A 26,077-nucleotide genomic window follows, 5' to 3' on the forward strand; every position below is an offset into this window, starting at 1 on the left:
TGGTAGAAGCAGATACAAGAGTGGCTTTGCAGAGGCTTTTAGACAGGCACATGAATATGCAGGGAGTGGAGAGATGTGGATCACATGCAGGCAGACGAGATTAGTTGAATTTGGCATCATGTTCATCACAGACATCATGACGAATATTCTAGACACCCTAAACAAGAGGAACATTCTCCCCATGTCCTTCTGTTTAGCCTTATTGAAATTTTATAAATTCGATTAGATCCCCTCTGATTATTCCTAACTCCAAGGAATCGCCAGACATCTGTACCTAAGGCCTGTTCCTGTGCTGTACTGTCTAAGTTCTATCTTCAGGTAAGTAGTTTGCTGCATACACACCTGAAAGTGCTGACGTGACCATAGAGTCCAATGTTACAGTGAAGTCTTGCAACTGGGCATCTGCGACCTAGTATTGACCTGGTGCTAAACCAAAACCAACTGATTAGCACTAACCCACCATGACTAACGCAGCGCTGGATAGACAGTCATTCCACGAACAGTTAAACTCTGCCTGGATCTTGTCTGAAGGTCTGCATTGTAATTGCAGCAGCATCTATCTCCGAGAACAGTGATCCTCCCCCTCCCCCCCACACTCACTGCACCCACAACCTCCCACCCCCACAGGCAGCAAGATGATCGAACTTCATCACATTCCCTACCAACAAGTCATGAAACACGTTTTTTGTCCATGTCGAAGGTCAAATGACAGGGAGGGGTGTCTGCGAATTCTGGGATAGTCTGCGTGCTATCCAAAGAATGAGAAGGCTGTGGTGATCTGCAGCCACACCTACTGTGATAGCATACCATGGATTTAGGAAGGGAGGCCCCTGCTCCAGCCTGGGACACCAGCTGTCAGGACTGATCAGTCCCTGCTCATGAGCTGCACACCCGTCTGCAGACATGCTTGGTAAGATGTGCAGGGTGAGCATCGCAAGATGCCTGCAGCCAGATGGCACCCGCTCACTTAGAAAGGAACGGCTGCAGAGGGGGTGAAAAGGCCTCTCTAAGCATCAAGCACATAGAGCAAGGCCATTCTCTTCATTCTATTTGAGCCAGTTCTTGGAAGGAACTAACCGATTAGTCCCACTCCCTCATCCATTCTTCATGGTACTGTCAGTTCTTCCAGTGAAAGCCGGTATCAATTTTGCTCTTGAGAAATACTAGTGAATATGCTTGTGGGCAATGCATTCTGAATTACAGCAACCCACATTCATATTTCTTTACAACATTTAGGTGACTTTTCAGTCCATTGACTTGATGCTAACTGTCCCATTCCTCCACTAATCTCCTTGTAACCTATTCTCTCTCACACGGACATCAACTCACAGTCATAGAGTGATACAGTGTGGAAACAGGCCCTTCAGCCCAACTTGTCCACACCGGCCAACAATGTCCCAGCTACACTAGTCCCACCTGCTTGCATTTGGTCCATATCCCTCCAAACCTGTCCTATCCATGTACCTGTATAACTGTTTCTTAAACGTTGGGATAGTCCCAGCCTCAACTACCTCCTCTGGTATTGTTCACTACCTTCACTAGTTTTGTTCCATACACCCACCACCCATTGTGTGAAAATGTCACCCCTCAGATTCCTATTAAATCTTTTCCCCTTCACCTTAAATCTACAGTATGTCCTCTGGTCCTCGATTCACCTACTCTCCACCCTTGGTCTTCCACCACCCTTCTACACTTTATTGTATCCAATCAAGCTATTAATTAACTCATAGTTTGATCTTGTCTGGTTTTAGGAGACTAATTCCCACATCCTTTTTTAGGGGTGGCGCAGTGGTGCAGTGGCAGGTTCGATCCTGGCTATGAGTACTGTTTGCACGGAGTTTGTACATTCTCCCTGTGACCACATGGGTTTTCCCTGGGTGCTCTGGTTTCCTCCCACACTCCAATGACATAGAGATTTGTCGGTTAATTGGCTTAGTAAAATTGTCCCAGGTGTGTAGGATAGAAATAGTGTACGGGTGATTTCTGGTCGGTGAGGACTTGAAGGGCCTGTTTCCACGCTGTATCTCTAAACTAAAATCTTTACATACAGCCCACTTTACATAAAATGTAAAGTAGAGCACCGATTTCTCTGATGGTGTTGCACACACAACTATTGGTGCTAAACTGTTCCAGTAAGCTATTTAATGGTTCTGTGTGAAAGATATAAACTTAACAGCTGTCCACGAGACTTAACCTTATATTTTAAACAAGCTTGGCTGATCAGTTTGTAAGGATCTGAATCAATTTAGATTTAGGTTTAGGTTTTGGTATATTATTGTTATGTATTACAGTGAACAGCTTTGTTTTGCATGCTATCCAAACAGATCAGATATACCATACACAAGTATAATTATGTTAAACTCAGGTACAATAGATAGAGCAAAGGCGAAGATGCAGAGTGCAGGATATAGTCGGCATTAGAGGCATCAGTTCAATAAACAAAGTCCAATATCCCCAATGGGATAGAGCTGAATCGGACAGTACCCTAGATATTGATTAGAACGCTTCAGAAGCCTGATAACCAAGGGAAAGAAGCTGTTCCTGGTTCTAGTGGTGTGTGCTTTAAACCTCTTTACCCTCTACTGGATGGGAACAGAGAGAAGAAGGAATGATTGTGGTGGGACAAGTCTTTGATTATGTTGGCTGCTTTTCCAAGGCATTGCAGAGTGTGAATAGAGTCAAATGTGGGAAATTAAGTCTGTGTGGTGAATCTGGCTTACATCTACAACTCTGCAATTCTCGTGGTCTTGGACAAATGAGTTCCCAAAACCAGCTGTGCTGCAACATGTGGTGCATTTGTAAGAATCACTGGAGACATGCCAAATTTCCTCAGTCTCCTCAGGAAGTAGAGGCTTTGTTGTGCCTTCTTCGCTGTTGCATCAATGTTGTTGGTGCATGACAGATCATTGGATATATTAACACCAAGGAACGTGAATCTTTCAATTATATGAGAACACAGCAAAACTGGACACGTTTTGAACAGATCGAGTTAAACAGGCTGACATTCCAGGTACAGACAGATATTGTGAGTCTCAAATCCAATGTCCTTCGCTCCATAGATGCTGCTGCACCCGCTGAGTTTCCCCAGCAATTTTGTGTACCGTCAATGCAGCAATGTTTTTGGAAAGACTTACAAGTAGACACTATTGCTAACATGGTGTAATGGCAGTGGAAAGGATTAGCAGCTTCAAATTCATGGCAATAAAATCTTGGATGATCTGAGCTTATTCCCATGGATTAGAGGGAGAGGGGTAAATTGCAGGTAATTTACTCATAATTGTATTAAATAAATATTTTTTATTTGAGTTTTGTGTCTCCATATTTTGAACACGTTTAATTTTTATCAGATTTTTAAAGTTTGGAGTTATTTTAATCGTCATTCAAACTTCCCCGTGTGATTAACAATTGGAGTCAGGACATTGCTGATCAGGTTGGAGGTGCCTCTTTGCAGAGATTAGCAGTACTTGCTCAAGGCAGGGTCCAGTGTCCTGGGTAAGTGAGCAGTGAGTGTGAGCAGTGAGCAGCATTGTGGAAATTCTGGGCTGTTATTATTTCATTCCCAGAGCCCAGAACTTGATGCCGGTGGTAATAAAAGGTAAAGGATGCCATCTGCTGTTTGTATGGTGAACTTTACTCTTTATTTATAGACTATTCTATCCGTCAGTCGTCAAAAGCTAAATTTATCCCCCTGGAAGGGTCCCGGAGGTTAAGACACAAGGAAAGTTCAAGAACAAATATACAAATCTCTGTGACAGGTTGCCTGAATGATAGTTTGCATGGAAATAGCAGTAAAATTAGGTTGGGAAGTATCATTGACCTCCATCTAAATTTGGTTCACTTGCCACTGTGCTACCTCTTCAACAGCCCAGAATGCATTCGTTACTTCACCAAACCAGTGGCAGGAAAGCTGATGACAGAGGAAGGAAGTTTCAGCGATTTCCTGATAATTTCCAGCCTTCCCCTCCACTGGTTAAGATTGTGTTTTCCTCATCCTCTGAGCAGGTTCAAGAGAACATGAGCTTTCTGCTCTTGACAACAGGCCAATCTCCGAAGCAAAAGTTAACTAAATGTCTATGGGAGGACCCTCAGCAATGGGGAGCCTATAGTTGCTGCGCTGGATAATGTTGGCAGGAAGACTGCCACTATACTACCATAAAGGTCAGGAGCTGCAACAAATAAATAAAAGAGGCCATAAGGTCTTCAGCACACCTCTCCATTGAAGGGCTTGGCCAAAACCTAGAGGCTGATAAGGATTGGTGAATTGGCTTTTCTATGCTGGTTTGGTTACCTCACTCATACATTCTGGGCTGGGGTTGGAATGGTACAGTGACATGAGAACAAAATTCAGGTGCAAATCATTCAGGCTTCCCACTTCACTTTATTTCTCTTTCTGTAGTCTATCGGAGATAATTTAGTTCTTCACCTTAACATGCCAGAGCAAAGAAAAATAATGTTTCCATTCCGTGTCTAGTGTAGATCTGATGTCCATAGAACTTGAATGTTCATTCAACTTGCATAGAATAATTATGGCTCAGTAAGTGATTTAAGGGCCTGTCCCACTTGGCCGTCATTTGCATGGCATTTACGCGACCTGGTAATAATAATAATAATAAATTTTATTTATGGGCGCCTTTCAAGAGTCTCAAGGACACCTTACAAAATTTAGCAGGTAGAGGAAAAACATGTAAGGGGAATGAAATAAATAGTAGAGACATGACTAGTACACAAAGTAAAGACAGAATACAATTCAAAACACAATATGAGACAATTAATGCACAGATGAAAAGGGAGGGGGACGTGGGGCTAAGGATAGGCAGAGGTGAAGAGATGGGTCTTGAGGTGGGACTGGAAGATGGTGAGGGACACGGAATTGCGGATCAGTTGGGGGAGGGAGTTCCAGAGCCTGGGAGCTGCCCTGGAGAAGGCTCTGTCCCCAAAACTGCGGAGGTTGGACTTGCGGATGGAGAGGAGACCGGCTGATGTGGATCTGAGGGACCGATGTTGGGGAAGTCCAGAACAAGGAGTCACAGTTTAAGGATAAGGGTGAAATCTTTTAGGACCGAGATGAGAAAAACATTTTTCTCACAGAGAGTGGTGAATCTCTGGAATTCTCTGCCACAGAAGGTAGTTGAGGTCAGTTCATTGGCTATATTTAAGAGGGAGTTAGATGTGGCCCTTGTGGCTAAAGGTATCAGGGGGTATGGAGAGATGGCAGGTACAGGATACTGAGTTGGATGATCAGCCATGATCATATTGAATGGTGGTGCAGGCTCGAAGGGCCAAATGGCCTACTCCTGCACCTATTTTCTATGTTTCTATGTTTCAAGAAATAGGAACATTTTAGAAAATCACCATAAATATCATAAACTGGGTAAATATCATAAACTGGGTATTCGAATGACGTCACGCACTGTTGACGGCTGTGTGGACGCATGATGATGCACGCGACAGTCACTACCGGCCTGTCACGTAAATGACGGCCAAGTGGGACAGGCCCTTTAGTCTTTTAGCCCATCAACCCCATGCCAGGTTCCTTTAGTCCAATATTGTCATCTACTCATTCTTACAGAGTTTCAAATCATGATGCCTGTGCAATTCTCTTTTAAAGTTCCTGATTGACTGTGTCCATCACCCTTCCTGGCAAGAAGACCCCTTTCATAACTATTCTCCGGAGAAAAAAGTTTTTCCTTCCATTTTGCAAGAATCTTTTCCCCTTCATTTTAACGCGTGCTCCTTTTCTTGAACCATTCATGAAAGAAAACACTTTAGTCGGAAAGAACTGCAGATGCTGGTTTAAATTGAAGGTAGACACAAAATGCTGGAGTAGGAATGGGTGACGTTTTGGGTCGACACCATTCTTCAGTCTGAAGAAGGGTCTCGACCCAAAACTTCACCCATTCCTTTTTTCCTTATTTAGCCTGTCTAAGTCAGTTCTGATCATCTAAGGGGGTAGAGGAACTGAAATAAATTTTCATTAGGGCGAGAAATAGTATTGGGTAGGCTAATGGGACTGAAGGATGATAAATCCCCTGGGCCAGATGGTCTGCATCCCAGGGTCCTCAGGGATTAATGTTATGTCTGTATTCTTTCTTTATGTGCTGCATTGGCAAGAAGCATTTCACTACACCTAGGTGTATGTGACCAATAAATAACCTTTGAACCTTTGAACCTTTGAGGTGGCTCTAGAAATAGTGGACGCATTGGTGGTCATTTTCCAATGTTCAATAGATTCAGGATCAGTTCCTGTGGATTGGAGGATAGCTAATGTTATCCCACTTTTCAAGAAAGGAACGAGAGAGAAAATGGGGAATTACAGACCAGTTAGCCTGACTTCGGTGGTGGGAAAGATGCAGGAGTCTATTATTGAAGAGGTAATGATGGGGCATTTGGATAGCAGTAAAATGATTAGTCCAAGTCAACATGGATTTATGAAAGGGAAATCATGCTTGACTAATCTTCTGGAATTTTTTGAGGATGTGACAAGTAAAATGGATGAAGGGGAGCCAGTGGATGTAGTGTATCTAGACTTTCAGAAAGCCTTTGATAAGGCCCCGCACGGGAGACTGGTGACTAAATTAGAGCACATGGTATTGGGGGTAGGGTGTTGACATGGATAGAAAATTGGTTGGCAGACAGGAAGCAAAGAGTAGGAGTGAACAGGTCCTTTTCAGAATGACAGGCAGTGGCAAGTGGAGTGCCGCAAGGCTCGGTGTTGGGGCCGCAACTGTTTACCATATATATTAATGATTTGGAAGCGGGAATTAAGAGCAACACTAGCAAGTTTGCGGATGACACAAAGCTGGGTGGCAGTGTGAACTGTGAAGAGGATGTTAGGAGGTGTCAGGGTGACCTGGACAGGTTGAGTGAGTGGGCAGATGCGTGGCAGATGCAGTATAATATAGATAGAGGTTATCCACTTTGGCGGCAAAAACAAGGGGGCAGATTATTACCTCAATGGGGTTAGGTTAGGTAAGGGGGAGGTACAGCAAGACCTGGGTGGCCTTGTAGAATAGAATAGAATAGAATGCTATTTATTGTCATTCAAACCTAGGTTTGAACGAAATATCATTTCTACAGTTTTTTACATTACAAAACAATCCAAGACCTACACTTAACACAGTTTACATAAACATCCATCACAGTGAGTCTCCAACATCTCCTCACTGTGATGGAAGGCAAAGTCTTTATCTCTTCCCTTTGTTCCTTCTCCCGTGGTCCAGCAGTCCAACTGCAGTGTCGAGGCGAACTGGGGCTCCGATGTTAAAGCCCCCGGCGGGCGATGGTAAGTCCTGAGGCCGTTTAAGCCACGCCGGGCGATGTTAGGCCCCGGCTCCATGTCCTTAAACCCGCGATTCCAGCGGGAGAAGTCGCCGTTGCGGAGCTCGGAAAAGCGGTCTCCCACCAGGGACCTGCGAGCTCCCGATGTTCCTGCCCACCGGGTCTGCGGCCAGTGCCTCCGAACTCCAAAGTCGGGTCGCAGCCGCACGCCACCACAGCTCTTCCCGCTCCGAAGTTGGTCAGCTCCGCGATCTCAGTTCCTCAGGCTCTGCAACTGGAGCCCTCAGGTTAGTCCCGGCCGGAGGTCGCGGTCGGCTCCACGATGTTAGGCCCAACGACATCCGAGACCCGACAGGGAATAGTCGGGTCCCCGCACAGGGAACAGATTTAAAACTGTTTCCCCCACAGCACCCCCACCACCCCCCACATATAAACAGCTAAAAAAAAAATAATAAAAACTAACTCAAGACATACATTTAACAAGACAAAAATAAAAAAAGACAGACAACTGTAGTCGAGCCGCTGCCGTTAGACGCCGCCACTCCCACTGTACACCAGTCACTGAAAGTTGGCGTGCAGGTACAGCAGGCAGTGAAGAAAGCTAATGGAATGTTGGCCTTCATAACAAGAGGATTTCAGTATAGGAGTAAAGAGGTTCTTCTGCAGTTGTATAGGGCTCTGGTAAGACCACATCTGGAGTATTGTGTACAGTTTTGGTCTCCTAATTTGAGGAAGGACATCCTTGTGATTGAGGCAGTGCAGCGTAGGTTTACGAGATTGATCCCTAGGATGGCAGGACTGTCATATGAGGAAAGATTAAAAAGACTAGGCTTATATTCATTGGAGTTTAGAAGGATGAGGGGATATCTTATAGAAACATATAAAATTATAAAAGGACTGGACAAGCTAGATACAGGAACAATGTTCCCAATGTTGGGCAAGTCCAGAACCAGGGGCCACAGTTAGAATAAAGGGGAGGCCATTTAAGACTGAGGTGAGAAAAAACATTTTCACCCTGAGAGTTGTGAATTTGTGGAATTCCCTGCCACAGAAGGCAGTGGAGGGCAAATCGCTAGATGGATTTAAGAGAGAGTTAGATAGAGAACTAGGGGCTAGTGGAATCAAGGGATATGGGGAGAAGGCAGGCACGGGTTATTGATCGGGACCCTTCTTCAGACTGACTGCGCTGAGGTAGAGAAAGTGGAGAAGGGGTGGATAGTGGGAAGGAACAAAGTCTGGCAAGTGATAGGTGGATAGGTGATGAGTGATAGGTGGATAGAGGTGAGGAGGGTTTTTTTATTTGGCACATGGGTAGACGGAGGCTAGCCACCCTTTTGTCACCTCTTTTTCATGTCTAGCCTCTGTCTACACAGGGGCCAATCAAACAGTCCCTCCTCAACTGTATTTCACTAGTTCGGACCCAAAATGTCACCTATCTATGTTCTCCAGAGATGCTGCCTGACCTGTTGAGTTACTCCAACACTTTGTGCCCTTTTTTCCACTTGATAGTCAATGGAGACTTGAAGTTGTCCCGGTGTGGGCTTATTACCACACAGTATAATAGTAAGATTAAATGCGAACTTACCAGTTTGAAGTTTGATCTTTATTTTATGAGGAGTTACGCTGAGGGACTACGTGAAGAAGATCCCGTCCAGCCGCACGCATCAATCTTCAAAGCAGTGGTGTGAAATCACAGATAATAGTGACCGAAGTATGAGCGAAGACTAGAACTACCAGATGACCTTTATGAGGGGTGGGAGTGGAGGGCACGTAGTCCCTCATCATAACTGCTCATAAAATAAAGATCAAACTTCAAACTGGTAAGTTCTCGTTTAATCTTACTATTTTACTTCGGAGTCACGTGATTTCAAAGCTCTGTGATTTCATGCCGTAGATTCAAATCTAGGCGCCTCACTGCACTGATTGACACAGAATGAGTAAAATCATCAATAATGCATAAACCATAACATTGATGCAAACAATTAACGGTTTATTTATAACAACAAAACAATAGTAACCCCTCTATCCCAGGGGGAAAACTTATATAACAGAATCTAAAACAGCATCACCAAATACCCCAGGTTCGGTAGTCGCCTTATGATAATACTTGTGAAACATCCGTTCACTTGCCCATCCTGCGGCCGCGAGGATATGGTCTATTGGGACATCCAAATCCCTGGCAGCTGATGTTGATGCCGCCCTGGTGGAATGAGATTTAAATTTGTCAGTGTCAATACCTGCATCAACCAGCACCTGCTTCAGCCACCTTGAGATAGTCTGAACCGACACTTTCTTATGCGGCTTCTTATGGCTGATAAAGAATGCTGATTCTGCCCCTCTTAAGGTTCTGGTGGCTTCAATGTAACATCGCAAATGTGACACTACACATAGACGTGGATCCGTAGGATATACTGAAAAAATCAACTTACACCCCGTGACCCCAGGTCTGCTCTGTTTGAGCAAATCATAGAAATAGAACGTAATGGCATCTGCAGCTATTTCCATCCTGTCTATTCGCAATTTCTGCAATGTCTGCACCCTTTGTGCTGAAACCAGTGCCATGAGCATTACTACCTTCATGGTAACTTTGGCCAAAGACAGAGCTGAAACAGGAGTCCATTGACGAAGGAGCATAAGCACATCATTTACATTCCAGATTACTGTATATCTGGGTCTAGGAGGCTTGAAATTGAAAATTCCCTTCATAAACCTACAGACCAAAGGGTGTGACTCTACAGGATATTGTTCTGATTACCTCCATAGATATGCAGAGAGGGCACTACTCGCAGTATGGATCGCACTATAGCTTAACTTAAGATCAAAATAGAGAGTTGACAGAAACTCTAACACGTCTGGGATGTCTGCCGTGTGGTATGAAATATTCTGCATTAAGCAGAACACCTCCCATTTCCTCATATAAGAAAAGTACTGCTTCTGGGTACTATTCCTCCGCGCGGCCCAATAACATCCACGGTACGATCTGATAGTCCTCTTCCGAGATATGGCCTCCTTAGAATCTGCAAATCAACAGACCAATACGATCATGTAAAGGATGCAAATCACCAGTTACAGGGTGCACAAGTAGGTTTTTCTGTTTGGGAATAATCATAAGGGGCTATGTGATCATTTTTAACACCAGTGGGTACCATGGTTGTGTAGGTCAGTCTGGTACCACGAATACTCCTGAAGCGGAGTCCTGTTTGATCTTCTGTAAATACCGATTGATGAGGCAAAATGGAGGAAATGCATACAAAAATATTCCACCCCAATGCAGCGAGAAAACATCCACTGCTACTGCCCCAGGATCTGGTTCCCATGAAACATATTTAGGTAATTGGTGGTTTAGTCTGGATGCAAACAAGTCAATCTCTGGCATTCCAAACCGTGTAACAAGCTTATTAAATATGTCACGATTCAACATCCACTCAGTATTATCATTGAATTTACATGTCTGCAACTATGTTGAATCTACCTGGTAGGTAGATTGCCGAAAGCCAAATGTTTCCGGTAATACACCAGCTCCAGATCAGGTTTGCCAATCTATCACAAGATTCTGACTTGATTCCACGCATATGATTAACATATGCTGCTGCCGTAGTGTTGTCAATCTGCACCTGAACATGCAAGTCATGCATAGTAGAGCAATAAGCTTTAAGCCCATAAAATGTTCCTAAAAACTCTAAGTAATTAATCCCTTGTGCTTGCAGCAAAGGTACTTCCTCCACATTCCATCTACCTCCACAGCTGGAAATAGTATTAGTAGCGCCCCAACCTAGAACACTTACATCAATCAGTCTGTAGGACAATGGAAGGTGTTTCAACCAGAATTTTCCTGGAAGCATTTGAGACATTCCTGATCCACCATTGTATTTCAGTAATGGCTGCAACTGGAAATTGCATGGGCCTGTCAAAATGCCCTAATTGTATCCTCAATGCTTGTACCTTTGCTCGCTGTAATTGCTGATAATGCAGTGGTCCAAACTGCACAGCCGGGAATGAAGCGATTAGTTTGCCAAGCAAGCATGCCACATGCCTAATTGAAGGTTGTTGCTGTGTAATGAGCTTGATACAACCTTCAATGCAGCCTTTTATCCTTGGGCAGAGTCACTACCATGTGCTCTGAGAATAGTAAAACCCAAGTAATCAATTACTGTACCTGGTGTTAATTTTGACATCTGGATGAATGATAAACCCCAGTCTCTTGAAGGTGAGCTTAACTACTGACACCGATGCTTCCGCTGTAGCCCTAGTGTCCCTCACAATCAAAATATCATCCAAATAGGCCATTACCAAATGGCCCTGAGCTCTCAGTAGTGCTAGTACTGGTTTTAACAATTTGGTAAACAATCTAGGAGCTGAGGTTAAATCCATTAGGCAATGCTTTAATTTGCCATAATTTACTCATCCAGCCAAATTTCAGATATCTATGATCATTACCATGCACAGCCACAGAGTAACATGCATCTTGAAGATCAATGCTAGCCATTAGCATTTTCTCGAAATTAGCTGTTTAGCATTAGCAAATGTCTCCATTTTAAAATGTTTATACTGTACAAAGGGGTTAAGGCTCGTCAGATCGAGAATGATTCTACACCTACCATCCTTTTTTGCTCCCAGAAAAATACTTGACACAAATTGGTGGCGTTGGCGAACTGACTTCTCAATTACCCCTTTTTTACACAATTTTTCAAGTTCTGCCTGAATCTCCATATTCTCTTCTTGTGAGAAAATACGTGTCCGGCTTGGAACATGATGAGTATGAGGACCCAAATTCAATTCTAAACCCCACTATACTGCACAGTATAAATGCATCAGATGATATTTCTTGCCATTCTTTTAGGAAGAAGTGTAACCTCCCTCCAACTTGTAAGTGTGATACACTTAATATGTTTCTATCAGGACCAGACCCACCTACCTCGGGGTTTGCCAGTGGAAAATGTTGTCCCCTGCTCCTAGTGGGAATACTGTAACCTCCACGTGTCCCAGGAGCAGTGCGCCAATAACGCATATACGGGAAAGACCGACTTGTTCCTTCACCGGCACCAGTCACCAGTCACCGCATGTCGGTAGGGAAACTGCCTTCGATCTGTTCTGCCGAGCACCGGTGGCTTCATCATCCCCATGGTTTTCGCCTCTTCATTCAGGTCTTTTACCCTTTTGGCCAGGTCCTCGCCAAACAGTAGATTTGGTAATTGAATATTAGATGGTTTACAGAGTGCCGCAAACTTAGGGTGTATGGTAGGCCTTATAGCACTTTTACGTATACAGTTTATTTCAAAGTGCGCACTGCTCATCAGTACTAAGGTATCCTGTTGAGATGCTGACAGGTGCCCCTCATCCAACCCTCTGGCGAAAGCCGTAATGCCTGATCAGAGCAGCTTCAGCACCTGCTGTAATTTCATCTCTTGTGCGTGTACTGCAATGCCCATATAACCCCATATTACATTATTAACTGCTGGGACTCCCAAAAGTGCACAATTCTGCGGGGTTTCATATTTTTTGGCAGTCTCGTCCATCGTGAGCTCCTGGAGCTGATGGGAGAGCAAATAATTTATTGTCATTGCCAATTCATCCCCTAATGGTTCCCCAGTTTGCCTGGGAACGGCAAACCTTTGGGCCAGGCACGGTATTGCAGGATCTGCTTTTTGGCTCTGGTCATCATCTGATTCGGCGTCAGAATCTTGCTGACCCGTGAAAAAATCCTCATCATGGTGGGGGCGATGTGGCAACCCTGCTTCAGGCACTCCCAGCGCGGGCTCTCCCGTAGGCCCATGCATAGGAAACCCTCTTACAGGTACTCCCCGCGCGGGCTCTCCCGTAGGCCCATGCATAGACAGCCCTCTTTCAGGCGCTGCCTGCGCTGGCTCTACCGTAGGCCAATGCTGACCACACTCCTCCTCCTGGAGTGGGTCCTGGTAAATCATTTTTTCCATGAGGAACTCTAGATTAGCGACCCAAGCAGACATAATGTCTGACTGAGGAGGGGAACCCTCCGGGTCTGACTCCTCAGAGTCCACTGGCCGAGCCGACTTTTTGCTGGCCTTGCACCCCAACGGCACTGTGACGGTTCCAATGACCGCTTCTGCAGTCGATGGCCTCGCTGCCACCGACTCGTTAGGCGGGCGCCCGCTACCCGCAGACCCGCGGTCTTCACAAGTTTTACTCGCGGTACGCCTACCCCTTCCTTTACGCACTTTCTCCATTATAAACTTGCATCGAACAAACTACAAGTCTTTTCAGCGGAGAAAGCGACCTGCAGTAAAGTGAAAACACTTACCTTCAGGCTTTTAAACTTACCGCTGGAGGAACTCTACCCCTCAACCGGTCGCTGCGTTATGCGTCTGACATTATGACGCATGTGCGGCTGGACGGGGTCTTCTTCACGTAGTCACTCACGTGACTCCGAAGTAAAATTCTTGACTCATCATGTAACTCAGTTCCAGCAAACATTCTATTCTCAGGGCGGCACGGTGGCGCAGCATTAGAGTTGCTGCCACAGCAATTACAGCGCCAGAGACCTCGTTTGATTCTGACTACGGGTGCTGTCTGTACAGTGTTTGTGCTTTCTCCCCCTGACCGCCCAAGTTTTCTCTGAGATCTTCGGTTTCCTCCCACACTCCAAAGATGTACAGGTTTGGTGGTTCATTGGCTTATAAAAGTACATTGTCGCCAGTGTGTATTGGATAGTGTTAATGTGTGGGGATCACTGGTCGGTGTGGAACGCAGTGGGCCGAAGGGCCTGTTTCTGCGCTGTATCTCTAAACTAAACTAAATTTGCAAAATCTGGCTTCCTCTGGATGAGAAGGATGGCAAAACCTATTCATAATAAAAAAATCACAGTTTTAACCATATAACCATATAACAATTACAGCACGGAAACCGGCCATCTCGGCCCTACAAGTCCGTGCCGAACAATTATTTTCCCTTAGTCCCACCTGCCTGCACTCATACTATAACCCTTCATTCCCTTCTCATCCATATACCTATCCAATTTATTTTTAAATGATAAAATCGAACCTGCCTCCACCACTTCCACTGGAAGCCCATTCCACACCGCTACCACTCTTTGAGTAAAGAAGTTCCCCCTCATGTTACCCCTAAACTTCTGTCCCTTAATTCTGAAGTCATGTCCTCTTGTTTGAATCTTCCCTATTCTCAAAGGGAAAAGCTTGTCCACATCAACTCTGTCTATCCCTCTCATCATTTTAAAGACCTCTAAAAAGTCCCCCCTTAACCTTCTGCGCTCCAGAGAATAAAGACCTAACTTATTCAACCTTTCTCTGTAACTTAGTTGTTGAAACCCAGGCAACATTCTAGTAAATCTCCTCTGTACTCTCTCTATTTTGTTGACATCCTTCCTATAATTGGGCGACCAAAATTGTACACCATACTCCAGATTTGGTCTCACCAATGCCTTGTACAATTTTAACATTACATCCCAGCTTTAGTTTTAACTGCACATTTTTGAAGATGGCACATAGATCTATGTATGTAGCTTTTGTCAACATAGAAAATGTTTCCTGCAATTGCTATTTTTATTTCTGTTCTTGATGGTTTATGTTCCTTGAGCAGCTTCTTTCGTTGCCCAATACCACTCGTACGCATATTCAATATTATTGAAGTGGTTGCATAGATCTTCACTGTCCAGATTTGCAAAATCAATAGTTATCCTTATTTGTAATTTATGTATCATTTCTGTAAGAGCTTTATTTTAATGATGGTAGACAGAAAATATCAAAGGTTAACAAAAGATGACAGCAATAATGGACGTAAACGTTTGAATGGAAAGATAATGCAATGGAAATAAAGGAGGAATAAATAATGGAAAAAGAGGAAGTGCGGAGATAGGAGTGGAGCAGCATCGTGGCACAAGAGGGATTTGTGTTTGTGGTGTTGTCTATGTGTAATCTGCATATTCCCACTGTAACCACAGGGATTTCCCTGCTGCTTTGGTTTCCTCCTTCATTCCAAAGGGTGCTAGTAGGTTAATTGATCACTGTAAACTATCCATAAGGTTATATAAAAGGGAAAATAATCAATAAACAAATGCTAGGCTTGTGGGAGAGAGTAACAGGGATTAAGGTAGTGGAGAATTAGGATTGAAGAGATTGCTCTGCTAGGACTGGCATGGAACTGATGGGTTGAATGGCCTCGTGGATTGTAATGATTATGGGAAAAAAATAAAAATACATGAAATTAAAAGAAAGGGGGGGGGGGGACTGGGGGATGAAATCACAGAGAGGATAAATGACTTAAAAATACAGTCACTGTGGAAGATTTACGTTAAAATAAAAAAATACAATGGTCGATAAAATGAAATAATTTCCCTTGACATTTTTATGTATTATTTTCCACAGAAGAACCTGAGACACCTTTATTGATTCGTTTATCACTGTTAGAGTCAGCAACTCCTTAGGATTTTGCCCTTTATTTAATTGATTGATAATGGACTATAGACAATAGACAATAGGTGCAGGAGTAGGTCATTCGGCCCTTCGAGCCAACACCGCCATTCAATGTGATCATGGCTGATCATCCCCAATCAGTAATCCACGTAGGTCACGAGGGCAACGTCCAGCCACCATAGAGACAAGCACCCATAGTCAGGTTCGAACCCGAGTCTCTGGCGCTGTAAGGCCGTGGCTCTACCGCTGTGCCACCGTGCCATCCTTAAATTAGGATTAGGATTCGGATCCATACACCTTCTCTACATTGCTATTCATCACCTCCGAGCTTGGGCAATAACTCACCAATTTATTCAACCACGAAAGGCAACAGAAGTGCCCAATCCTCAATTTGTTTAAGATCCACGAGAGAGGTACTTTCCAGCACTGGTTAATAGATGCAGATCTGCAGGGACCACAGCTGTTTTTTCTGTTCACTGATCCAAGGCATCAAGGGCAAATGTAGAGTCCCTAAATAATGCTTTAATTAAACAAAGCATGGAATAGGCCAGCCAGATTTTGATAATATTACTACCTCATTAACAATTGGAATATTAACACAAAATGCTGGAGTAACTCAGCGGGACAGGCAGCATATCTGGAGAGAAGGAATGTGTGACGTATCGGGTCGAGACTCTTCAGACCGAAGTCTGAAAAAGGGTCTCGACCCGAAACGTCAACCGTTCCTTCTCTCCAGAGATGCTGCCTGTCCCGCTGAGTTACTCCAGCATTTTGTGTCTATCTTCAGTTTAAACCAGTCTCTGCAGTTCCTTCCTACACAATTAGAATGGTGATTTGCCTTTAAAGAGTATGATATCATTGATTATTGTTGAATTTCACTTCCTCACAATCTTTCACCGGCTGAAGTGAAATGTCCAACCATGATCTTTGGCTCACGATGGCACAAGTGGAAATATCAGAGTGGACTGAGCCCTAATAGAAGTGATGGTACCTCAATGGTGAAATACAAGTCCAAAGATTACACATACCCAAACTTTACCTGCACGTGCCTGTGTTTCTCCAGACTGGCAAATTGATTTTTCAAGAACCTTTAAGGCAGTAAAAAAGTTAATTTAAGAATAGTAGCAAAGATAGTAGTCTCCACTATTGAAAACATTTACAAAGTGAATAAACTGATTGAAAGTAGCGGTGAAAACAATACAAACACAATACAATACAAAGAGAGAGCTACAAAGTGGGTATATGGAATGAGCTGCCAGAGGAAGTAGTTGAAGCAGGTACAATAACAACATTTAAAAGACATTTGGATGGGTGCATGTATTGAAAAGGTTTCGAAGGTTATGGACCACATAAGGTTATGAACCAGGGGCGTCACAGTGGTGCAGCAGTAGAGTTTCTGCCTTACAGTGGAAGAGAACGGCCCCATAGCAGAAGTGTCCACGTCGCGGGGCTGGAAACTAGATGTATCCAGAGCTAATTCTGCTACTACCATCATCTATTGCGACAAGTGATGGCTTCCACTGATTGTCGCCGGAAGCTTGTGTCCTTTTCAGGATGGACGATGACATCGAGGCCAACATTTGCATCAAGATGGACACGAAAAGAAAATTGTAAATTGTCCCTCGTGTGTAGGATAGTGTTAGCGTGTGCGTGATTGTAGGTCAGCACGGACACAGTGAGCATGTTTCCGCTCTGCATCTCTAAAGTCTAACATAGAGACCAACCTTGGGCAAATGGGACTATGGCTTTGTTGGTCCTTCTGAGTTAGCATGGACGAGTTGGGATGTAGGGCCTGTTTCCATGCTGTATGACAATGAAATAAAAATCGAAATTACAGGACTTGCATAGTAGGTCAGTATGCATCTGGAAAGAGAACAAAGTAGGTTAATATAACAGCATGAAAACCACAGCATGACGATAACTCATAGCTTAGAATCCAAAATCATCTTTATTCAAGGAATAAAAACACATGAGAGGTGGACTGCAATAAATATAAATATTTATTAAAACAATATATATGAATATGTGATAATGTTACAAATTAGGGATGGCAAATTGATTCTGTTCCCTTAATCACCATCAATTCAGGAATGTTCTGAACTACCACTACTCTTTTAAAAAGATTAAATAAAACAAATTGGTTTATACCACAGATTTTATAATACTGTTAAACTTCCATGCAATATGCTGAATTAAGAAAGCTCCCTCTAATCAAAAATACAGCAATTTGAAGGCTAGGCAGTCCTTGATGGCTTATAATAAATACGGTAACAAAATTAAAAATTGCTGGGATTAAATGAATGCAGAAACTAAAATCGGCCCCTTTCGGAAAATGTCCTCCCTCTCTTTAGACCTCTCTGTCTACCACTCTCCATGGCACAGGGTTTCGGGGGGTGGGAAGGTCACCTCACTGTTTGGGCACTATGCTAGTCCTACTCTGGTGCTTGGAGTTGTGGAAGAAGAACTAGGGGAGCAATTGGCATCAGACCTCCCCCATCTCCCTGCCTCTGATGGAACTGCTTTTGTTGGGAAGATAATCATACAGGAGAATCGTGAGTGATGGACAGTCATACGACGTGGCATTCTGGGCACATCAAGTAGCATAATGGTATGGACAGATTTTTAAAATAAGCCATAATGAACTGCAACTTTATCAAACGTGACAAGGGAGCTATTAAGAAAAACAATTGTTTAAAAAAATGTAGGTTTAACGTTAGTTTATTAAAATATAACTCAAAAAGAAACTATAACAATATGAACAACACTTACAGAAGTTGATGTGCAAAAACCAGAATCACGAGCACTAACTAGCAGTTAGGTGTGTTTCAACTGAATTTGGAAAGTAAATCATAAGGTTACTGAAGGTATTTTGAAATGTGTCAATAACAACATGTAACACCAACAATTTTTTTCTTTTTTATATTTTTTGTGTGCGAAAGTTATATTTGAACTGCTCGGTATTTTCATGCATAGATGTTATAAACATCAATTGCTCCCATGTGGAGACAAAACTGTGAATTCTCAGTTTGATTTATTATAAATAAAAGAATCATCATTCCACAGAGATACTTTTTTCTGATGGTAGGTTTTAAACAAATTGAATAGATTTGTTTTTAGCTACAGGCTTTTTAAAACTTTGCCTTCTTGTTCATCATCACTGTGGACCATCTCCACTCGTTGAGGCTGTGAAGGAGCAGACATTGGGGTTGTGAATACATTCTCCAGTGCTCCAACGTCCAGCTGTGGCACCGAGTTCAGATACTCTTCTCCTCCCAGGTTGTTTGAGTGGGGCCCTTCCTCGATGCTGCTATTGCTCCTGGAGTCTGCATTGCGTTGACAATCATCTGGGTACTCCCGGAAAGGGTAGTCTCTATTCAGTGCGGAGAACATTGCCTCGTGCTTCTGGTATCGGTCTTCGTAGTAGCCTAGGCATTCAGACATGCTGTTTGCAAAATCACCGTAGCCATAGGGTGGTCTGCTATATGGACAAGTACTGTTGTGGAAGAACAGATTAAATCAGTTCAGTGTTTGCTAATAGTTTGTGGAAACTGAATATCAGATAACAGACAGTTGGAAGACACAGTATGCTCTCAAGGAGCAGTTTTGAGTATGTTATAAATTGCCAGAGAAAAGCTTAACAGCATCAAATACTCCTAAATTGGTAAACTCCAACACTATCTGACAATGTATGCTCAAGGCTTTCCAGATCTTTTGTATAAGTGTTATAGCATTCGTAGTGCAGATGAGACTTCCTTGAGTTGTTCCATTCTGTGGCAGACTCAGCTTAATCTTCCAGTCCATGACTCATCACATCATGTTAGTTAGATGGAGCTCTAGGGGCTAGCAGAATCAAGGGATATGGGGAGAATGTCTGGGAAAGAACTGCAGATGCAGGATAAAATCGAAAGTAGACACAAAATGCTGGAGTAACTCAGCGGGTGAGGCAGCATCTATGGAGAGAAGGAATGGGTGATGTTTCGGGTCAAGACCCTTCTTCAGACTGAGGCGGGACAAAAGAATGTAGGCGGAAGGGGGAGGGGATGGAGAGGGAAAGCAAGGTCTACCTGAGATTACAGAAGTCAATGTTCACACTGCGGGGGTGTAAACTACCCAAGCAAAATATGAGGTGCTGTTCCTCCAATTTACACTGGGCCTCACTCTGACAATGGAGGAGGCCCAGAACAGAAAGATCGGATTGGGAATGGGAGAGAGAGTTGAAGCGTTGGGCCACCGGGAGATCAGCTGATTGTGGATGACCAGCCATGATCACAATGAATGGTGGTGCTGGCTCGAAGGGCCAAATGGCCTCCTCCTGCACCTATGTTCTATGTTATTGCTCTCTGGCGTCTGGCCTCTGACTCCAGGAGCAGAGTTGAAAGGGTTGCAACTGGCTTCACATAATTCAATGAAGACAGAGGGCCCTCGGTCTGCACACAATTACTTAACCCATTTTGAAACATTTTCACCTACCTCTGATTATCAGAAACATTTATAAATAATTGAAAGGATTTCAACAGATGACGACAGCAGCCAGCTGCCAAAAGGTCTTTGGTGTGCTCTGGACTGGAAGTCTCAGGATCTGCTGCATTATCACCGCTTGTGTCTTGGCTCATATTGTGATATTAGCTACTGTATGCAACCCAGTCATCCACATCAATCAATCCGCATAGGTCCCACCAATGATTACCTGGCCACTGTCATCCAAGCCACAATGCATCATCTCACATTTGTCAGGATTAAACACAATCTGCCACTTTTCAAACCTTTTCATCGAAACATCAATATCTCTCAGCAGCCTATGACCATCTTCCAACTCTGCCAATCTTCATGTCTTCCGCAAATGGACTAATCTTGTCTCGTACATCCACATACGAGTCATTTACCTCTGTTACAATAACAAGCATTGCAGCACCAATCCATGTGGGATGTAACTGACACAGGCATTCAAACGCACAAACAAAAAAATCTATCATGACCCTTTCTCTCCTATATCCAGCCAATTTTGGTCCAACCTGCCTTGGATCTTATGGGCCCTGACCCTTATGCCACCGTTTCCCATTTGGGACCCACTCAATGGTTTTACTAGAGCTATTGAAAACCACATCTACTACCCTGATGCGCCTTGAAAGAGTACAATCAAATTGCTCGGGCAGGATCTGCCTTTGGCCCATGCCATATTGACTATTCCTGATTAACCCTTGGTTTTCCAAGTGATCGTTAATCCGTTCCCTCAGAATATTTTTTAGTATTTTCCCTACGATTGATGTTAGGCTCACAAGTCTATGATTACCAAGATTTACTCTGCTGCCCTTCTTGAAAAGGGAGACCATGTTTGCAGCCTCCAGTCATTTGTATCTCACTTCTTACTTGTGTCCAGCAAGGCTTTAAAAATCTCAGCTAGAGCCTCAATAATCTCTTCCCTTGCATCCCCGCAACCCCCCTCCCCCCCTCCCCAAACTCCCACAGCAACTGGGATAAATCCCTCCCAGTCCTGCAGCCTTATCCACCTTTACTCATGTTAATGCTTCAAGTACCAGCCCTTTAGAATTCGAGAGCTGCACTTGACTTTCAGCGACAACCCACTGAATTCTCAAAATGAAAAGTCTGCAAATATTGATGAAAAGTGTTCATTAGGGTCACCTCTGCACCTTCTGTCCCCATGCAGAGATTGTCACTGTCTTCCCTAATGGACCCTCCTTTTTCCCTTGTTCACCTTTTGCCTGTCATATACTAATCAATTCCCTAAGATTTTGCTTAATCCTGTCTGTCAGTGATTTGTTATTACTTTTAACTTTACCAATTTTGCTTATCGTGTCTCCCTGCATTTTTAAGCTCTTGGCAGGACTCTCTCATCATGAGTTTCTGCGCCTGTCATACGTTTCCTATTTTCCTTAATCCAACTCTCAATATCCCTTGACATCTAGTGTTCCCTGCATTTGTAACTGCTAACTTTTACTCTTATGGGAAAATGAATTTAGGGCGTGGATAGGTACTAGCGACTGGGACATTGTAGCCATGACTGAAACCTGGTTAAGGGAGGGGCAGGACTGGCAACTCAATGTTCCGGGGTATAGGAGCTTCAGGAGAGACGGGGGTGAGGAAAAAAGAAGATGGGGAATTGCATTGTTGGTTAAGGAGGATGTCACGGCTGTGTTCAGAGGTGACATTACAGACGGTTTGTCTAGTGAGGCTATATGGTTGGAGCTGAGGAACAAGAAAGGAATGGTCAACTTGTTGGGGGTGTACTGCAGACCCCCCAAATAGTCAATGGGAATTAGAAGAGCAAATGTTCTGGGAGATTGCAGACAGCTGCAGGTCAAATAAGGTTGTCGTAATAGGAGATTTCAACTTTCCCAATATAGACTGGGAAAATTATAGCGTGAAGGGTTTAGATGGGGTGCAATTCCTCAAAGGTGTTCAGGAGAGTTTTCTTAAGCAGTATGTGAGAGGGCAACGCTGGATCTAGTATTAGGAAATTGGGAAGGGCAACTTAATGAAGTGAGTATGGAGGAGCCTTTTGGGACTAGTGACCACAGTTCGATTAGGTTTAAGATAGTTATGGATCGGGACGGAGAGTGTCCACATGCTAAAATGCTCAACTGGGGTAAGGCCAACTTTGAGGGCATGAGAAAAGGACTTGCTCAAGTTGACTGGAGCAGGTTGTTTGAAGGGAAATGACCTTGTGGATGGGCGGCACGACTCACGTCGCAGCGGCCTCTGCAGTCCGTCTGTCTTTTTTTTTTGTTTGTCTCGTTTGAGTGTAGTTGATAGTGTTTTTTTAACTTGATATGTTTGGGGGGGTGGGGGTGCGGGAAACTTTTAAAATATTTTCCCTGTACGGAGGACCCGGCCTTTTCTCTGTCGGGTCTCCATTGTCGTTGGGGCCTAGCACCGTGGAGCGGCCTCCAACCGAAACGACCTGGGGCTCCAGTGGCGGAGCTGCGGACTACTTGCCATCATGGGGCTGGCCAAGTTCGGAGTGGGAGGAGCTGTGGTGGCGCGCTGCTGCGGCCCGACCCCGGAGATTCGGAGGCTCCAGGCGCCGGCTCGGTGGACGGTAACACCGGGAGCTCGCGGGTCCTTGGTGGGAGACCGCTTTTCGGGGCTTCCGCAACGGCGACTTCTCCCGCCCGAGTTGCGGGGTTGAGGATGACCTGGAGAGGGGCCTTACATCGCCCAGTGCGGCTTTAATGGCCGCGGGATTTGCCATCGCCCGCCGGGGGCTCCAACATCAAGACCCGGAGCAGGGCCTTGCATCGCCCGGCGTAGCTTTAATGGCCGCGGGACTTATTTACCATCGCCCGCCGGGGGCTTTGTCTTTGACATCGGGAGGAGAATGGGGAGTGTAGGGGAGAGATAAGACTTTGCCTTCCATCACAGTGAGGAGGAGATTCGCTGTGATGGATATTTGTGTAAATTATGTTGTGTCTTGGTTCTTCTACTTGTTTGTATGACTGCAGAAACCAAATTTCGTTTTAACCTCAATGAGGTTCAAATGACAACAAATAAATTGTATCATTGTATCACATCGGCCAAGTGGGATGTTTTTTAAAGTGTACTGAAGAGAGCTCAGGATGTGTACGTCCCCGTTAGAGTGAAAGGCAAAGCAGGCAAACGTAAGGAAGCTTGGCTGACGAGGGAAATTGAGACTTTAGTCAAAAACAAGAAGGATGTATGGGACAGTATAGGTAGCTGGGATCAAGTGCATCTCTGGAGGAGTTTCGGGAACTAAGGAGCAAACTCAAAAAGGAGATCAGATGGGCAAAAAGGGGCCAGGAGATAGCTCTGGCGGGTAGCATAAAAGACAATCGCAAAAGATTTTATAAATACATAAGGGGGAAAAGGGTAACTAGAGAGAGAGAGGGAGAGTGGGACCTCTCAGGAATATGTGGCTCCACACCTTTGTGTGGAGCCACATAAGATGGGCTAGATCCTCAATGAGTATTTCTCCTCTGTATTTACCAAGGAGAAAGACAGTAGGACGGAGGAAATTGGAGCAGTCACTGGAAGTGTCAGGGTTACCGTCGAGGAAGTACTGAAGATACTGTTGTGTTGGAAGGTAGATAAATCTCCGTGGCCTGATCAGATATATCCGAAGACATTGCGGGAATCTAGAGAGGAAATTATGGGAGCCCTGGTTGAAATTTATGAGTCGTCCTTAAATACAGGAGAGGTGCCAGAGGATTGTAGGGTTGCAAATGTTGTGCCTCTTTTCAAGAAGAGTTGCAGAGAAAATGCTGGTAACTATAGGCCGGTGAGCTTAACATCCGTAGTTGGTAAGTTACTGGAGAGTATTCTGAGGGATAGGATATACAGGCATTTGGATGGGCAAGGGCTGATTAGGGACAGTCAGCATGGTTTTGTACATGAGAGGTCGTGTCTCACAAATCTGATTGATTTTTTTGAAGATGTGAGCAAAAAGGTTGAAGGCAGAGCTGTAGATGTTGTGTACATGGACTTTCGTAAAGTAAGGCGTTCGACAAGGTGCCGCATGGTAGGCTGCTCTGGAAGGTTAGATCTCATGGGATCCAAGGAGAGATAGCTGAATGGATAGCAAATTGGCTCCATGGAAGGAAGCATGGTGATGGTGGAAGGTTGCTTCTCAGAATGGAGACCTGTGACTAGTGGTGTGCCTTAGGGTTTGGTGCTGGGCCTGTTACTGTTTGTCATCTACATAAATGATTTGGACATACAGGGCAAAATTATCAAGTTTGCTGATGATACAAAGGTTAATGGTTTTGCAGATAGTGAAGATGGTTGTGAACGATTGCAGCAGGATCTGGATCGATTGGCCAGGTGGGCGGAGGAATGGTTGATGGAATTTAATACAGAGAAGTGTGAGGTGTTGCATTTTTGGACATCGAACAAGGGCAGGACCTACACAGTAAATGGTAAGCCTCTGGATAGTGGTGTAGAGCAGAGGGATCTAGGAGCACAAGTGCATGGTTCCATGAAGGTTGAGTCGTAGGTAGATAAGGTGGTCAAAAGGGCTTTTGGCACTTTGGCCTTCATAAGTCAGAGTATGGAGTAGAGAAGTTGGGAGGTCATGTTACAGTTGTATAAGACATTGGTGAGACCGTATTTAGAATATTGTGTTCAGATCTGGGCACCATGTTATTGGAAAGATATTATCAAGCTTGAAAGGGTTCAGAAAAGATTTACGAGGATGTTGCCAGGACTAGAGGTTGTGAACTATAAGGAGAGGTTGAGTAGGCTGGGTCTCTATTCCATGGAGCGTAAGAGGATGAGGGGAGATCTTATAGAGGTATAAAAAATCATGAAAGGAATAGATCAGGTAGATGCACAGTCTTTTACCAAGAGTAGGGGAATCGAGGACCAGAGGACATAGGTTCTAGTTGAAGGGGAAAAGATTTAATAGGAATCCGAGTGGTAACATTTTCACACAGAGGGTGGCGGGTGTATGGAACAAGCTGCCAGAGGAGGTAGTTGAGGCTGGGATTATCCCATTGTTTAAGAAACAGTTGGACAGGTACATGGATAGGACAGGTTTGGAGGGTTATGGACCAAGCGCAGGCAAGTGGGACTAAGGTAGCTGGGACATTGTTGGCCGGTGTGGGCGAGTTGGGCCGAAGGGCCTGTTTCCTCTATGTATCACTCTATGACTCTATAATGGTCTTCAACCTTTGCCAACTTTCCCTCTGTGCTTACCTGCAAATAGATGCACCCAAACTACCTTTGCCAGGTCCTCCCTTATGTTAATGACATTGGTGTTACTCTAATTGAAGACCTAAACTGCTGGTATATGTATATCCTTTTCTACATCCACTTTAAAATATACAGACTTATGGAAAATATCTCCAAAATCTTTCCCCACTGACACTCCATCCACTTGACCACCTACATTCCCCAAGATAAGATCCACCAATGTCCCTTCACTCATTGGTCTATCTATTTACTGCATCAAAAAACTCTACTTGACACACCTCAAAATGCCCACCTCTTCTGAGCCTTTGATGCTAAGGCAACCTCAGTTAATATTTTGGAAACTGAAAGTCCACAGTATGATAGAAACACAGAAACATAGAAAATAGGTGCAGGAGGAGGCCATTCGGCCCTTCGAGCCAGCACCGCCATTCATTGCGATCATGGCGGATCGTTCCCAATCAATAACCTGTGCCTGCCTTCTCCCCATATCCCTTGATTCCATTAGCCCCTAGAGTTCTATCTAACTCTCTCTTATCCATCCAGTGATTTGGCCTCCATTGCCCTCTGTGGCAGGGAATTCCACAAACTCTCTGGATGAAAACTTTTTTTCTCACCTCAGTCCTAAATGGTAACCCTATTCTAATTACATATTAGATAACCCTATTCTAATTACAACTATCTGATATCTATCTCCATAGCTGTTTCCTTTACCTCCTGTTGACTGTTGG

General features: G+C 44.2%; 1 protein-coding gene across 3 annotated transcripts in view; it reads right to left on the bottom strand.

Moving 5' to 3' along the window:
* Positions 1-17,665: 17,665 nt before the first annotated feature.
* The window catches only part of sox30 (SRY-box transcription factor 30), an 82,164-nt gene continuing 73,752 nt past the window's right edge, over positions 17,666-26,077 (bottom strand). For all 3 annotated transcript variants that reach the window (XM_033029970.1, XM_033029969.1, XM_033029971.1), the window contains one exon: positions 17,666-19,176. In XM_033029970.1, the coding sequence (XP_032885861.1) occupies positions 18,801-19,176 (376 nt within the window). In that variant the 3' untranslated portion in view covers positions 17,666-18,800. The remainder of the gene's footprint in view (positions 19,177-26,077) is intronic.

The sequence above is a fragment of the Amblyraja radiata genome, chromosome 11, assembly GCF_010909765.2.
Source record: "Amblyraja radiata isolate CabotCenter1 chromosome 11, sAmbRad1.1.pri, whole genome shotgun sequence".
Classification (NCBI taxonomy): Eukaryota; Metazoa; Chordata; class Chondrichthyes; order Rajiformes; family Rajidae; genus Amblyraja; species Amblyraja radiata.